This window comes from Protopterus annectens, chromosome 3.part0 (genome assembly GCF_019279795.1).
Source record: "Protopterus annectens isolate FY-2018-M chromosome 3.part0, PAN1.0, whole genome shotgun sequence".
Lineage (NCBI taxonomy): Eukaryota > Metazoa > Chordata > Ceratodontiformes > Protopteridae > Protopterus > Protopterus annectens.
The window spans coordinates 1,331,073,141-1,331,088,548 of record NC_056731.1 but is presented as its reverse complement, the minus strand read 5'-3'; the positions used below and the strand labels follow the sequence as shown (position 1 = coordinate 1,331,088,548).

The window sequence follows — 15,408 nt, the reverse complement described above, 5'->3', positions numbered from 1 at the left end:
AGCCTCTCACTTTCTAGCGTTGACTGCACTATTCACCTCTTTTTCTCCATCTTTCTTTTCAGCAGGTCAGTTCTCCTCCATATGACTGACCTCATTCCTGACAGCCACTGCCACTTTACCTTTTTTCTCTCTCTCTTATTTTACCACTGTTCTCTCCAGCCTCATTTCAATCTTTGGATTACATATACTCAAAATGTCCTACTTTTTTTTTTCTCCTCCTGCTGCTTTCTTCCCTCCTATTAACTTCTGCTTTCAGTTCTCCTCTGTTTTATTTTAACTAGTCAAACTCTTACCTTTACAGCTCTCATGCATTCATACAAAAACACCCCATCTTCAAGAATATGGCACTTCATTTATGCCATCTACTATGTGAACCAGTGTGCCCCACCACCTATTAACCATTCTTTTAGACTATACTGCCTCTTCGACTTCAGCTGAAGACATTTCTCCTTCCTTTGTTCAATACCTTTCTACCATAAGTTGACTTTGCTGATTGTAACCTAACAGACCTTTTCCTAACCTTTTTTTTACTGTAAACCCTTATTCTGATTCTTCACCATCCTGGCCTCTGTTAATCTGCTATTTCTCCCCTAATGCTGCTAGTCTATTATTCACAACTTTAATTGGTTTGTCTTAAGTTAGTTTTCTCAGGATTCCTTCTTCTAAGAGTCATTTACCTAGAATATTCTGTTTGATTTTGAAAAGGACTCAGTTTTAAAGATTTAGGTAAGTTAGTGGGGGAAAAAGTTTAGGCGTTCTTTAGCAATCATTTCTGGAAAAATTATTTATTCTTGGTACAGCAGAAAGTTTCTATCTGCTGTATGAAATAGGTGCAGCTTTATAAGGGAAGTTAGTATAGTTGTGATAAATCAGAAAACATGACCAGATAAGCTAAAAAAAAATGAGGTGTACTAATTTACTGAAGATTCCATTAAACTATGGCAAATAATGTCTACAAATGTGTAGATCCATCAGGACTGAATCGGAGAACTCCTTGTAGGTTAGACAGAGGCTGTCCCTCAGTAGTCTGTAGGACTCAAAGTACAGGGACAGGGCTTTGAGTCTGTCTGCTTAGGACACATTATTTACACCCTGTCTTTTAGTGATGAACCTCTGAGGCCACTCCAGTTGTTGTATATGCCAGGTACATGCCGAATGGTGCAGTGTACTCAATTATTGGTCTAATGAGAGCAGAGTAGAGTGAGCCTAAGATCTCCTTAGATCTAGATGCCACGCACTTACTTATAAGTTGTACTACACAGAAGAATTTCCTCACTACCATGAACACATAGGGGCTTGTTTTTGGAATTTGTTATAAGTTTATTTATGTTTGGAACTGCTGTCTCTTTGAAGTTATTTACAGGTTTGCACATGGTTACCATTGACACTTATGCACAGCTAACCTTCTTTTCTGAATTTTGTGGAGGAGGGCTTGGAATTTAGCTATGCCTTCACTTAACAGGAAGTAGGTCTCCTTGAAAATGGTCTTAGAGGTTCTGGGGTTTGCTTGTATTCAGCCTTTATATTCATTGCAAGGGTTACCACTTTGTTATATGATCTGACCAATGAGGATATTACACAAGGGGGGGGGGTTGCAACATTGACTCAGATTTGTGAGTACCAGATCCATAACATATGCACCCCTAGAAGATGTGCAGACTTTGTGAGTACCAGATCCATAACATATGCACCCCTAGAAGATGTGCAGACTAACTGTTCCAGAGTGTTTGCACTGATAAAATCCAGGAGTCATTGAGCCTGCATGCTAGTTGTTGTGAATGCATTCCAATTCTCGTGGGATAGTTGAAATCACCCATGAACATGGTGTTGGGATGAACTATGAGTAACTCCAATACATTTAGATATCTGGTATGGTTATCTTGGGTCATAGATGGAAACCTAAGGCTAGTAAAGATATGGTACTGGATTTTACCCAAGGTTAGTTGGACATGGAGTAGCTTAAGCATGTCATACTGTTTGACATTTGACCAATCTTGAGGTGTGCTCACTTTTTGTGAAGACTGATACACCTCCACCTCTTGTCCCTTCTTGTGCAGTAACTGGTCTAAATGTGTAGAAGGCACTACAGCCTTGTATTGCCAGAGCACCTTCCATGGCTTTAACCCATGTCTCAGTAACTGCACTGATGTCAACACCCTCTAGAGTAATGAGTGCTTCGAGGGTATGGAGTTTCTTGTTGAGACTCCTAGCACTGAGCACTAATACCTTTAATTTATCTTGCATAGAATTTACTATATTGAAAGATTTATCTGATTGGTATTACCTAAAAAAGCCACTACAGGGTGGATAATGTTTTGGCCAGTATCAGAAAGTCTAGTGAGAACAGGTGCAAACCAGCCATGGAAAAGCAGTGTGGTCTGCCAATTATGTCATCCCAAGCCGATAAATACTGAACCCCCTTGGAGTGATACCAGAAACTAAGCCAATTGTCAAAGTCAGTCATCATCTCTTTGTATTGTGGTATTATCCTTGGAGAAGGTAAATTGCTGCTCAATGCTAGGCTCATATGAGCCTGAGACACATAATTTGAAACCACTGTCATCCCTCTAGTCATATAGCCTAGGGACATACTGTACATCTCAGGTCATTAATACCCACATGAACTATGAAAGAGTCATACTGGTATTTCTGGTTCAGTGTCCTGAGTGCACATGTGAGTTGGTGAATCCTTGACCCTGTAGATAACTGACTGTGACTGTTTCCTTACACAGCCTTGTGAGGGGGGCATCAGTGTGTCTCACAATAGAGTCTCCAATGACCAATATATTGGGTTGCATGGCAGTTTGCATTAAGGGCTTAGCAGCTGAGACACTGTAAGATGTGGCTATATGTGTCCTGGGAAGTACTGTCTTTGTAGAGGTTTTGGGAGGTCGCTGAGAGCAGCATATCCGAGGCCTTGGTGGTTTGGGTAGACTGCATTTAAGAGCCTCGGCATATGTGAGTTTATGTGTCCGATCAATAGTAGGCATAGTATGTGTGTTGCAGGCAACTTGTTTGGAGATATTAGTGTGTGTGTGTGTGTGTGTGTGTGTGTGTGTGTGTGTGTGTGTGTGTGTGTGTGTGTGTGTGTGAGAGAGAGAGCTTTGCCTTCAAAGATATGCTGTAATTACATCTCTCACACACTATCAGTCTGCTTAAGAATAAGATGGTTATCAGTAAACAAGAGACAATTCTACATTATCTCAAGATTCCCTTTTCTCCTATGCTGACTATGGACACAGTAGGAAAGTGCACATCCATGGCTGCGGATCCTTTTTTGAGATCTATGAAAGGTGGTGCTATTGGGGTTTAGAGTTGTTGGGCTGGGAGAAGAAGTCTAAGATTGATCTAAAACAGCATTCTTGGTATAATGCTTCTGAGCAGGCAGAGCAGCTGCTCTACACTCAGCTAAATAACTGAAAAAATATCAGAGGAAGTTTTATATGGACAATTACATCTCTAGATGCCTGCTTTTATACAGGACACTGCAAACCCACCACTACACAACTTAGACGAGGTTATGGTAGATAATTTAGAGAGGAATCGATCAGTAAATGGTAAAAATGCTGTGTAAGTGCATAGTTAAGGTCAGATCCTGCAGCAATTCCCACTTCTCTTACTACAAGACTAAGGCTGCTAGACTAAGTAAAATACAAACAGAAAAAATGCAGTAGAAATGTAATAAACGAGGCTCAGATCCTGCAGGAATTCACATTTCTCCCACTAATGTGGGGGATACTGCAAGACTAAAGTCCCAGACCAACTTAAAAATATAAACAGTTGGCTTTTGGTTAAAATAAGGAAAATGTGGAAAAGAACAAGACACAATTCAGATTAACAGTGACTACTGCATGTGTACTAGATGAAATGGGATTATATGAAACAGAGGCTAATTCAAGCTTTAAGAATTCAATGGAAGTGCCTTATCAATTTGAGCTATCAGTGTCCAGAAATAGCACTTGTAGAGGCTTGCAAACTCTAAGTTATGGTAGGGGAGAGCAGCTAAAAAGGCAAAAATCCAAAAATCAATGCAATCAAACAGCAGTTTTAAATTCAGAGCTCTTGTAGCTGAAGAGGAATGTAGGTGAATACCTTAAATAATAAAACCGATTCTCAGCTCCTCCCAGTAATTGACTAGTTCTAATTCTCATTCAGTCAATGAATGCAAATAGAATGTGTGCTAACTGACCGTAGCCTACAACTTTTTAAGACTCCGTGGGAAAAAAACTTTGCAGTAAAACAAAGTTTTAAAATACAACAAACCGTATATAATAATAATAATAATACTAAAATAAATGAATGAATGAATGAATAAATAAATACATAATGGAAATATCCAAGCACTAAATGTAGAAAAACAAAATCCAATGCAGACAAACAACAATTTTAAACTTAGAGCTCTTATAGTTCTAGGAAATATGGGGCATGGGTAGCAAGGCTGAAAAAGGCTCTAGGGCTGTTAGCCTAGTAACCTGCTATGATCCTACAATGTTAATGTGTAACCAAACTCAGAAGAAACAACCCAGCTTTTTGTGATTAACAATACATGAAACTACTTGAGTCAAGTTACTGAACTTTTTCATGCTGCTACATGAATTTGTGTTAAAAATAATTTAGTATAGATTAAATAATTGGATATATGTTTTCTCTATGTTTCATAAATAATTATGTATTAGTTTCATTGAGTCTTGTACAACATTTGGCAAATAATCATGAAACTATATAAAACACAATTTTCTCTTTCTGAACATAATGAAACATACTTGTATTTTAATTTCTAGCAATTTACACTGTATAAATGCTCTATGTTTTCACTGAGAGATGTGTTATTTACCTTCAAGTGAAGTCCATTTCCAAGCTCAAGGACCACCTGCAAAAAGAAACAAGTTTAATTATTTGCAAATGCATAAACATCTGTGTTTTTATTGCTTTGTTATTTATAGCACAAAAAGGAAGAACACTTTCTGATAAGCTATGTGCATGTATAATACTGAACAATCAGCACAGATTAAGCTCTGAAATACATGTTTATTAAGCTATATCTGCATCATTGGAAAGAGGCATGACTTCATTGCTGTAGAAAAATAAGATACCAGATAAAAGTATAGAAGGAATAACTCTAAACAATATAAAGACATGTGAATATATGTATATATAGTATCCAGAATGGGGCAGTTATATCAAGGAATGTACTTCTGAAATATTTTAGGGGATTATTAACTTATGGTCTGCTCCTCATCTTCACCTTTTTCAGTGGTCTTTTGGCCATTCAGTCTCTTGGCATCCACCAATCTCTGCTTATAGTGACCAATTTATTTACCATTTGAATCACAGCATCCAAGGATACTGTGTATGTGAGTTGAGTCTGTAAAGAATTGTGAAAATTTATATCCTGAGCTGAATTCCTGCCAAACACAGATGACAGGCACAGTACAATACCTACCATGTTCAACCCTCTGTACAGATGCAAGCCTGTACACACTCACTGTGTCAATCCAAAGTCCAGTGTACTAGTTGGTAAGTTTATGCCCCCCACTCCTCATATTCTCATACAGAGTGTATGCTGTGGTCTAATTCACAGAAGTCACTCCTTTTGTGAGACGTACCACTCCTACCTAGTAAACAAACAATCAATAAACCCCTCCTTCCATGATCTGCAAGTCAGCATCAACCCCTCATTACTTCACCTCCCTGATTGGTTTCAACAGTGCCGAGGCTGCTAAATAAACCAGAATTATTTGAATTGTAGTACCACTTATGTACATATAACACAAGCCAGTTCTTTCAGGTCTGGCCTCCATACACTTCTATCATTTATCATTTATCACAATTTATCACATGAACATTAATGTGTCCATGCAGAGATGTAGAAATCATACACAGCACACTAAAACACTGTTTCCATGTTCTCTAAGAAGGTCAAATTCTCCTTGTAGATGTTATGCTCAAGAACAGCAGAGGTAGTTTTCCATTCTGCAAATTTAATGTGCATTACAATGAGTCTCTCATATCTTGGCACAAATGCCAGCTATATATCCAAGAAAAAGAGCTCGAGACCAAAAAAGTAAAAAATCCAGGCAGCTGAACAAAAGCCAGAAGTGTACTTTGTAAAATCCTTTTTATTCCACGAACCAGTCCAAAAACCACAATTAAAACAAGCGCTTTCGCTCGGATATTCCGAGCTTTATCAAGTTACACATCACAGCGTAAAGTTACCACTGTACTGGTTCGTGGAATAAAAAGGATTTTACAAAGTACACTTCTGGCTTTTGTTCAGCTGCCTGGATTTTTTACAAATGTCAGCTATACTGCATGGATTTTTAGGGGCTTGTGAGCATTCCATGCTTGCCAAAGGTCCTACCTGAGAGTCATTTTCAGGATAAGAGTGGGATTATTCCCACTAAAGGAGCTTAGATGCAGAACCAGCTCTATGATTAGTGGTAAGACAGCTAAACAGAAATGACACTCTTCAACATCCCACACAACTCTTGCTTCCCTGGCACTAAGGGGACATTCTATATTCTAACCAGTACTTTCTCTTCCCAGGGTACTTACAGCTCATCATATGTCCCTCTTCTCCCTGCCACATAACTGGAATGACACAATCCCACCTTCTCCTTGTGGGTGGTAAGTCCACATAGTATCTTCACACAGTTTTTTCTTGCTCAGCTCACTCAGACAGGTTATTTATGAGTCACGAAGTTAACAATTACTTACTGATAAACACAAACCCAGATTTAACTTCCTTTTTTTTGAGTAATGGTCTCAGATTCCTGAACTGAATCATCACTGTGTTCATTCTGGATGCTGTTAGCCTGACTGGTAATGCTATTAATGCTAATTTGCAGTCTTACTTCTCTAGGTAAATCAGTGTGTGTGTGTGTGTGTGTGTGTGTGTGTGTGTGTGTGTGTGTGTGTGTGTGTGTGTGTGTGTGTGTGTGTGTGTGTGTGTGTGTGTGTGTGTGTGTGTGTGTGTGTGTGTGTGTGTGTGTGTGTGCGTGTGTGTATGTATGATTCGCTTATGTATGATGGAACTTACTTAACTATGAACTCAAAATACAGGCAACTATAAGACTGATTATACATAATACTGAATGAAAAAACATCGAACATGTGAAAGACTGAAAAAGGAAAACAGATTCCTTTCCAGATCTTTACCCTAAGCCCCCACCCCAAGCACTAGCCTTCAGTTTGTATGAATAATGGCAGTGTTATAAGAAGGGACTTTTGTACAATACAGTCTGGGGTTAGGATTCAGGTGGGATTAGGGTTAGCATTTATTACTATGGAGATGTTGGTGGGGGAGCCCTCATGTATCACCTCAATAATACATGTTAATCGTAAGCCTAACCCTGCCCCTGAACCCTAACCCTAAACTGTACCCTACAAAAATACCCTTCTTGTAATGCTGTCACAACACATTACAAACTGATATACATAAGCACTCAGATATCCAAACATTTGACAATCCCAGCAAACCCTTGCACTTGTCAACCAAAGGAACATTTGACAAAAATGTGGGGGAATTGTCTATATATACATACACTGTTTCACTTTATAATCTGGAAAAGTTGAAATCTCAAATTTCAGCATTTTGAGACTATAAAGCCAAATTTCAAAATGTGGAAAGTGCATAATTTCGAATTTGAATATCTCAAATTTGCGATTATGGCTTTATGTTATGTGACATGCGGTGTTTAGGTTGGATGCAGTTTGATGTGGTGTATGGATTTGCGTGGAGTGTAAGGTAAGTAACTGTTTTTTAAGGGTTTTGGGTGAGAGTTTGAGTGTGTGTTAGATTGTTTTTAAGTTGTATGTTTGGGTTAGAGTAGGTTGGTTAACGTATGAGTGTGCAATTGTTGGATGTGTTGGTGTTTGTGTATGTGTGATGTGTGTGTGTGTGCATGTGTGGGACTGTGGAATATCTGGGTGTGAGTGTTCTGCCTGTTACTGTTTGTGCAATCTCTGAGTTAGTATATATAAGTAGGGGAGTGGGAGGCACAGCCCCTCATGTGGGGGATGCAGGGGGGGCTTGTCCCCCAGCTTTTGTGTAGTGTAGGTATTTGCGTGTTTGGTGTTTTGTTTTTTTGTATTTGTTTTGTGGTGTGGGTGTTGTGGTTTGCGTGTGGTGTGGTGTATGCTGTGTGTTCGGGTTTATGGTTTCGGGTTTGTGAAGTTTCAGTTTTGTACGGTTTCGGCTTTATGGTCTTGAAATGCTGAAATTCGAAATTTCAGCATTTCGAGATTATGAAGTGAAACCACACACACACACACACACACACACACACACACACACACACACATATATAGGCATATACATATGCTGAATAATTACACAAACTCCACTCCACACACCTTCAGATAGAAACAACTCTGATCCAAACAGTACCAAAACAGCAAAATCTTCAGAAGTCAGGAATCGAAAAACAGGAACCAAAGTCAGATCCAAAAGCAAATTCTTTATTCTCAGAATTTGTTTTTGGATCTGACTTTGGTTCCTGTTTTTCGATTCCTGACTTCTGAAGATTTTGCTGTTTTGGTACTGTTTGGATCAGAGTTGTTTCTATCTATACATATGCTGAGCCTGAAGATGGTCAGTTGTGAGCAGTGTTCTCTCCCAGTCAACAAAGGGAAAAAATTGCAACATTTATTTATTTATTTATTTATTGACATTTGATTACTGGGAAAAGTCTGAGTGGGTAGGTGGCCATTTTCAGTGGAGGGCCAGGGAAGTATAACAAAACTTTTTAAGAACAATAACTTTTCACTGTTCAATAATAGTAATACATAAACATCTGCAGTTTAAATACTTATACCAAACTAAACATTGGTTAAGAGTAGATACAACTTATATGACAGTGATTTAATATTTAAAGAAATTTTAGCCAATTTAGAGAAACTAAAGGTAAGTTAGTATAACAGTTTAAAATATATAGTTTTACAATAATAAACATTTTAGAGATACAGGTTTTATATATGTGCACCTTTGTCTCTGCATTATGACTACCAGAGGTGTACAGAAGAGTTGACAAATCATACATTTGACAATAACATGAATTTCCTTAAGGCTGTATGGGTTAACACTTGTTTTGTATAGGTCTTTCATTTTGTATGGTATGGACATATTATTACCAGCAGATGGCAGTAAGGCTTTAGCTTTAGTTTTGTTCACTTTTAGAGTTATTCATCTTAAAGAGGAGTTCCAAGTTAATCAACCCACCATTGGACTACAGTTCTTCATTGTGTGTGTGTGTGTGTGTGTGTGTGTGTGTGTGTGTGTGTGTGTGTGTGTGTGTGTGTGTGTGTGTGTGTGTGTGTGTGTGTGTGGCCACCTAACAGCATATATATTGTCAAAAAAATATATTTTGTTTTCTCAAAGTGCTAACCGATTTTGGAACTCAAATATATTCAGAAATATGTCTTCTGTACTTGCTTTGCATCTAAACTGTGTAAATTGCAGTTTTATGTTCAGTATCTAACCTTATTCCTTGTTTATGCAGATGACCTAGGAGGAGGAGATAAGTTAGATAATCAACATACTTCTCTGCAAAGAGAAAAATGATTAAGGATGAATTAAAAGTACAACATGGAGGTTTAACAGCTAAAGTGCCGGTTTCCATTATTATCTTGTGTTTTTCACTATTTAAAGTAAGAGTAATTCCTTTTGGCATTAGATTCTTGCTATATAGCTAAGCAACACTAGGTTCTTGAAAAACACATGGCACATAGGTTCATAGGTTCATAGGTTCATACTAGGCTATCTGCCCGAGGGCATTTACAAGCCTAGCCCATAGTTTTGTGGCTTACGCCACCCCTTAGGTTTGGGGAACTATGCCCATTATTTTGCTGTGCCTCTGTCGAGCAGTGACACTGAGGTAATCCCTGGGGTATACTTGCGATCTCCCATCCATTGGTCAAGATTTCTCTTAAACAAAGCCAGCGAGGTGCTTTGCCTCACATATACCGGGATTTTGTTCCACAGCATAGGGAGTCTTTGGGTAATGAATCTATCCCTCCAGCACGTTCTATTAATGGCGTGTCAAGGTTTAGGTCTCTCGCTCTTGTGGCTCTGATGGATCTAGATTTTTTGAGGTGAAGCATGTACATCAAGTCAGGGTTTGATAATGCCTTGTATGTCAGGCACAGGTCACCCTGAGCAAGCGTGCGACTGAATAGAGTTGGAGTTCTTTCAGTCTGGCAGCATAGGTCAGATTTTTGAGACCCATAATCCTCTTGGTGAGGAACTTTTGTGGCCTCTCCAGCTGCTGCAAGTGTCGGGTCAGATACATTCGAATGGGGCATTGTACTCAATCATTGGTCGGATGAGTGATGAATATAGGGAGACTATGACCTCTCTTGATCTAGATGTGAATCCCTTCATGATAAGGTGGGCAATGTAGAAGGTCTTCCTAACTATTTTTGCAACATGGGTGTCGAATGACAGACTGCTGTCAACCTGGGTCCCCAGGTCCCTAATAACCTCTTCTGTGCTCAGTGGATTTCCACCTATATGGTAGCTAGGGGTAACCTTGTTTTTCGAAGGGTATGACTATGCATTTTTTGGCATTTAACTTTAGGCCGTGGCTCTGGCACCAGTTATCCGTATCTGTGAGACCCTTCTGAAGGATATCTGTGTCAGATGTGTTTTCGACTGGCACCCAGTTTGCAGTCATCTGCAAACTTTGTCAGCCATAACCCTCCGTGTTTGCTTGTACTTGGAAAAGTAGATGCCAAACAAGAGTGGGCCAGGACTGAGCCCTGTGGGACACCACTTGAGACAGGCTTAGAGTCAGACATGGCACCGGCAACTCTGACCCTGTGGGTTCTGTCACTCAGCCAGTTTGCAACCCATCTTGTGATGTATGGGTTAACATTTAGGCTGATGAGTTTTCAATGATACCCGAGTGGGGTATTGTGTCGAAGGCCTTCGCCAGATCGAGGTAGGCTGTATGGACTGCCTTTCCCTCATCAATGGCCTTGGTGACTGTTTCGAAAAAGTCAACCAAGTTTAAAAGGCATGACCTGCCCTTGACAAAGCCAAACTGGGTTGGATCCAGAGTCTGCAAATTCCCTATGTCTTTATTTATGAGATCCATTATGATCCTCTCCATGGCTTTGCAGATAAGGCTTGTCAAGCTAATGGGTCGGTAATTTCCAGGGTCGGTGGAGGCACCGCCTTTGTGAAGTGTAATACAAGAAACCATTAACCAATTTCTTCTGTACTCACATCTTCCAGTAAATATTCTAATTATTTATTAACTGTGAAAACCTAAACAAAACTTGTATTATACACAAATCATACAGTTGTCTAGCTATTGCCCTGAACAGTCTCCTTTCAAGCCTTTGTTCGCATGACTATTAATTTTGGATGAAAAGTAGCGCACATTCATTTGTCAAAAGGTGTGTAACATTGACAGACCATAGGGTGCAGTTTTGTTTCTGATTCTTTCAAAGGTGGTAACACCTAAATGCATCCTGCAACGGTAAAGGAGGAGTTGAAGACAATACAGTTGGTCTTGCTGAAAACAACAGTGTTTTCCTTGGTTTGCAGTTTTACTGGATTCCCCGCCTAGTTTTCAAAATTTGTATCGTGATCAAGGACAAAGCTTGCTTCACCACACCTTGTATACCTCTTAGCAGCTGAATGAGAGTGAAAACAAGCAGTTCCCTGAAATAGTCCTCAATTACTAAGTACATAAGCATAAATAAATGTGAGGATAGACAATAAAATCTGCAGAAAATGCAAGCTATCAAGCAGGCCTGCAAATGGAAATGCTTTCAAAGCTGTTAAATCCCAGATCAAAGTGCACTAAATAAGGAAGAACCAGTGACCGTCTTGACATCTACTAAGGCAACTGAATATCACAGAATAATGAGACAATACTTTACATTTAAACTAAGCAGATATATATTGGGCATTTAAAAACAAACACACACACACACACACACACACACACACACACACACACACACACACACACACACACACACACACACAAGGAATTTGACTTTGGTTTCAATGACTTTCCAAGTATGAATTACATAGGTTCATAGGTGTGTACTAGCCTAATGGCCCTGGGGCCTTTACAAGCCTAGTCCATAGGATTACCCTAGCATCGTGGCCACCCAACCTTAGTTCCTAGTGCCTTTGCGAGTAAAGCCACTGGAGTGATCTCTGAGGTGAATTTTCTATTTCCTATCTACTCATCAAGATTACTCTTGAAGAGGGCCAGTGAGGTGCTCTGCTTGACATGTATGGGAAGTCTATGCCATAGCATGGACAGCCTTTAGGTTATGAACCTGACCCTCCAGCATATTCTGTTGATTGTGGCAATGAGGTTGAGGTCTCTGAAGAGTGTGGTGCGGAGGAATTGGGATGTCTTTAGATGTAGTATTTCTAACAGAGCTGAGTCAGACATGGCTTTGTAAGTCAAGCAAAGATTGCCTCTAAGTAGGCGATATGAGACAGAGAATAGAGTTTTTTTAGTCTGTCCATATAGGACAAATGTTTAAGGCCTAGGTTCCTCTTTGTGAGGTACTTTTGTGGCCTTTCCAGTTGTTGCAGGTGTTTAGTGAGATACATGCCAAATGAGGCATTGTATTCAATGTCTCGCTTTATGAGAGAAGATTAGAAGGAGACAATGACCTCTATCTTCCTGGATGCAAAACCCTTAGTAATGAGATGTGCCACATAGAAGGACTTTGTGACCACAGTGGCAATGTGGTGGTCAAAAGACAGGTTGCTGTCAACATGTGTTCCCAGATATCGTATAACACCTTCTGTATTCAGTGGACTACCACCAATGTGGTAATTCATGGGAATCGGGTTTTTCCCAAAGGGGATGACGACACATTTTTTGGCATTGAACTTAAGGCCATGGTTCTAACACCAGTCATTGGTCTCAGTGAGGCCTTTCTATCAACATCACTCAGGGAGTTAATAATAGCTCTCAACTTGCAATCATCTGCGAACTTTGTCAGCCTGAGTCCATTCATGTTGGCTTCTTACTTCAGAGAAGTAGATACCAAACAGGACAGGACCCAGGACCGAACCCTGTGGGACTCCACTCGTGACTGTTTGGCAGTCTGACTTGGAGTCAGCTACTTTCACACTGTGGGTTCTACCTGTGAGCTAGTTTACAACCCACCTAGTGATATAGGGGTTGATGCCTAGCTTAGTGAGTTTTTCTATGAATCCTGAGTGGGGAAATGGTATCAAACACCTTGGCCATATCAAGATAGGCTGTATGAACCACCTTGCCTTCATCCATAGTTCTGGTGACTGACTCAAAGAAGTTGATCAAGTTGACCAGGCATACTCTACCCTTTACAAAACCAAACTGTGTGGGATCCAGAGTTTGGAGAATATCTATATCCTTGTTCATTAGGTCCATGATGATGCGTTCCATAGCTTTGCATATCAGACTCATCCAGCTAATGGGGCGATAGTTCCCAGGTCTGTAGTCGCTCTTCCTTTGTAGAGAGGGATGACTATAGCAGTGCACCATTTAGTAGGGACAAAGCCTGAGGTGAGGTTGTGATTGAACAGGGCACACAGGTGAGATGCCAGTTCACTCTGTAGTTCATGTAGAACACAGCCAGGGATATTGTCAGGTCCCATAGAAGCTGTATTCTTGGCATTGGACAGTGCTGTTTTAACCCTTGCAGCAGTAATACTGGGTGACTGGCAATATACTGGTATTGTGACTGGTCTTTTGGTGGGGGCAGAGGGACGAAGTTGGCACTGAATCTGTTGGCCAGTCTATTAGCAGTATCTGTTGGCTTGGTATAGGAGGTACCATTATGCAGTAGCTCACAGCAAATCTGGGTATTGCTGTGGAGATTCTTTACATAACTATAAAAAGCCTTGTGGTTGTCTTTACTATCTGCTGCAATTCTGTTTTCAGAGCTAGCTTTAGAGGATTTGATGAGGGATCTCAACTTTTTGTTGAGGCTGATAAGGGAGTTTTTCCAGTCTTGGGACTTCACCTTATCCCGCATCAGTTTCTTCCATCTGTTGTACAGTTTGTTTATGGCAGAGGACCACCAAATTGACTTCCTTTTTTTGGAGGAGAGCGTCTCAGTTTTGTTGGGTATGGTGAGATCCATGCATTTGTGTACGTGTTTGTACAGTGCATTGGTGTATGATTCGGTAGCCATGCAACTGATTTCAATTTGCATGGGTGCCATGAAGTTAGCTACCTCTGTTTTTAGGAGCCACAAGTTAGCTTTGGAGAAGTTCTTCATGGTGGTTACCTTTGCGGGGGGGGGGGGGTGTGAGGATTTCCAAGGTGATTAATTTGTGGTCGGATCTATCCAGGAAGGACTTGACTATTGGTGTAGAGCAACGGTAGCCCATGTTAGTAATGACCAGGTCAAGGATGTTGCTACCTTTAGTGGGGGTAAGAACAAGCTGGTCCAGGGTATTGGAATTAATGAATTACAGGAAAAGTTGGGCAAGTGTACTGGTACATGAGTAGTTTTCCCAGTTAATAGAGGGGTAGTTGAAGTCACCCAGTATGAGAGTATTAGGTTGGACCGTAATATTCTCCACGGTGCTAAGGAATGTGGAGTGTGAGTCTTGTGACATGGTTGGGGACCTATAGCAGGCTACAACCTGAATCACTGTCTTACCCAATGTTAGCTGCACCTGAAGTATCTCAGATGCATTATGTTGGGCTACTAGTCTGGTGGTGTGTGCATCCTTTATGAATATGGAATCACCACTGCCTTTGGAGCTTCGGTCCAAGTTCTGAGGCCGAAAGGTGTGGAATGAGTTATAGCCTGGTAGTGCAGGGGTGCTTTCTGCTGCCTTGAACCAGGTCTCTGTTATGGCACAAATGTTGATGTTCTCCATTTTAAGGAGTGCTTTGAGCGAGTGCATTTTGAGATTTAGACTTATAGCATTGAGCAGCATGACCCTCAGATTGCATTTATTTGTAGCTGTTACTGTGGTAATTTCAACTTTGGAACACTGCCTAAAAAGGCACTATAGGGGTGGCAAGAGCCTTGGCCAGTATCCAGGAGCCCAGGGGTGATAGATGCATGCCATCTCTGGCAAAGCATCGAGGTCTGTCAATCATGTCATCCCAGGCAGACAGATACTGGATCCCCTTAGAATGACACCAGAAACATAGCAAATTGTTGAAATCAATAATTTTCTGCTTGTACTGTGGTATCATTCAAGGTGATGATATGATGCTGCTCAGGGCTAGGGTCATACCTGCCTGTGCTACATAATCCAAGAGCTCCTCCATGTCTCTTTTCATGTAGTCCAGGGAAGTACATCTCAGGTCATTCATACCCACATGTACAATGATAGAGTCATATTTGTACCTGTTGTTGTTGAGGGACCTGAGTGCATGCAATATGTGGCAGATCCTGGTGCCTGACAGGCAGCTGACTGTT

At 40.4% G+C, this 15,408-nt stretch overlaps 1 protein-coding gene across 1 annotated transcript in view; it reads right to left on the bottom strand.

Annotated features, from left to right (window-relative positions):
* The window catches only part of LOC122796734 (desmoglein-2-like), a 273,226-nt gene that overhangs the window by 222,927 nt on the left and 34,891 nt on the right, over positions 1-15,408 (bottom strand). Inside the window, exon 2 of the mRNA XM_044065443.1 lies at positions 4,835-4,870. Within this exon, the coding sequence (XP_043921378.1) occupies positions 4,835-4,870 (36 nt within the window). The remainder of the gene's footprint in view (positions 1-4,834; positions 4,871-15,408) is intronic.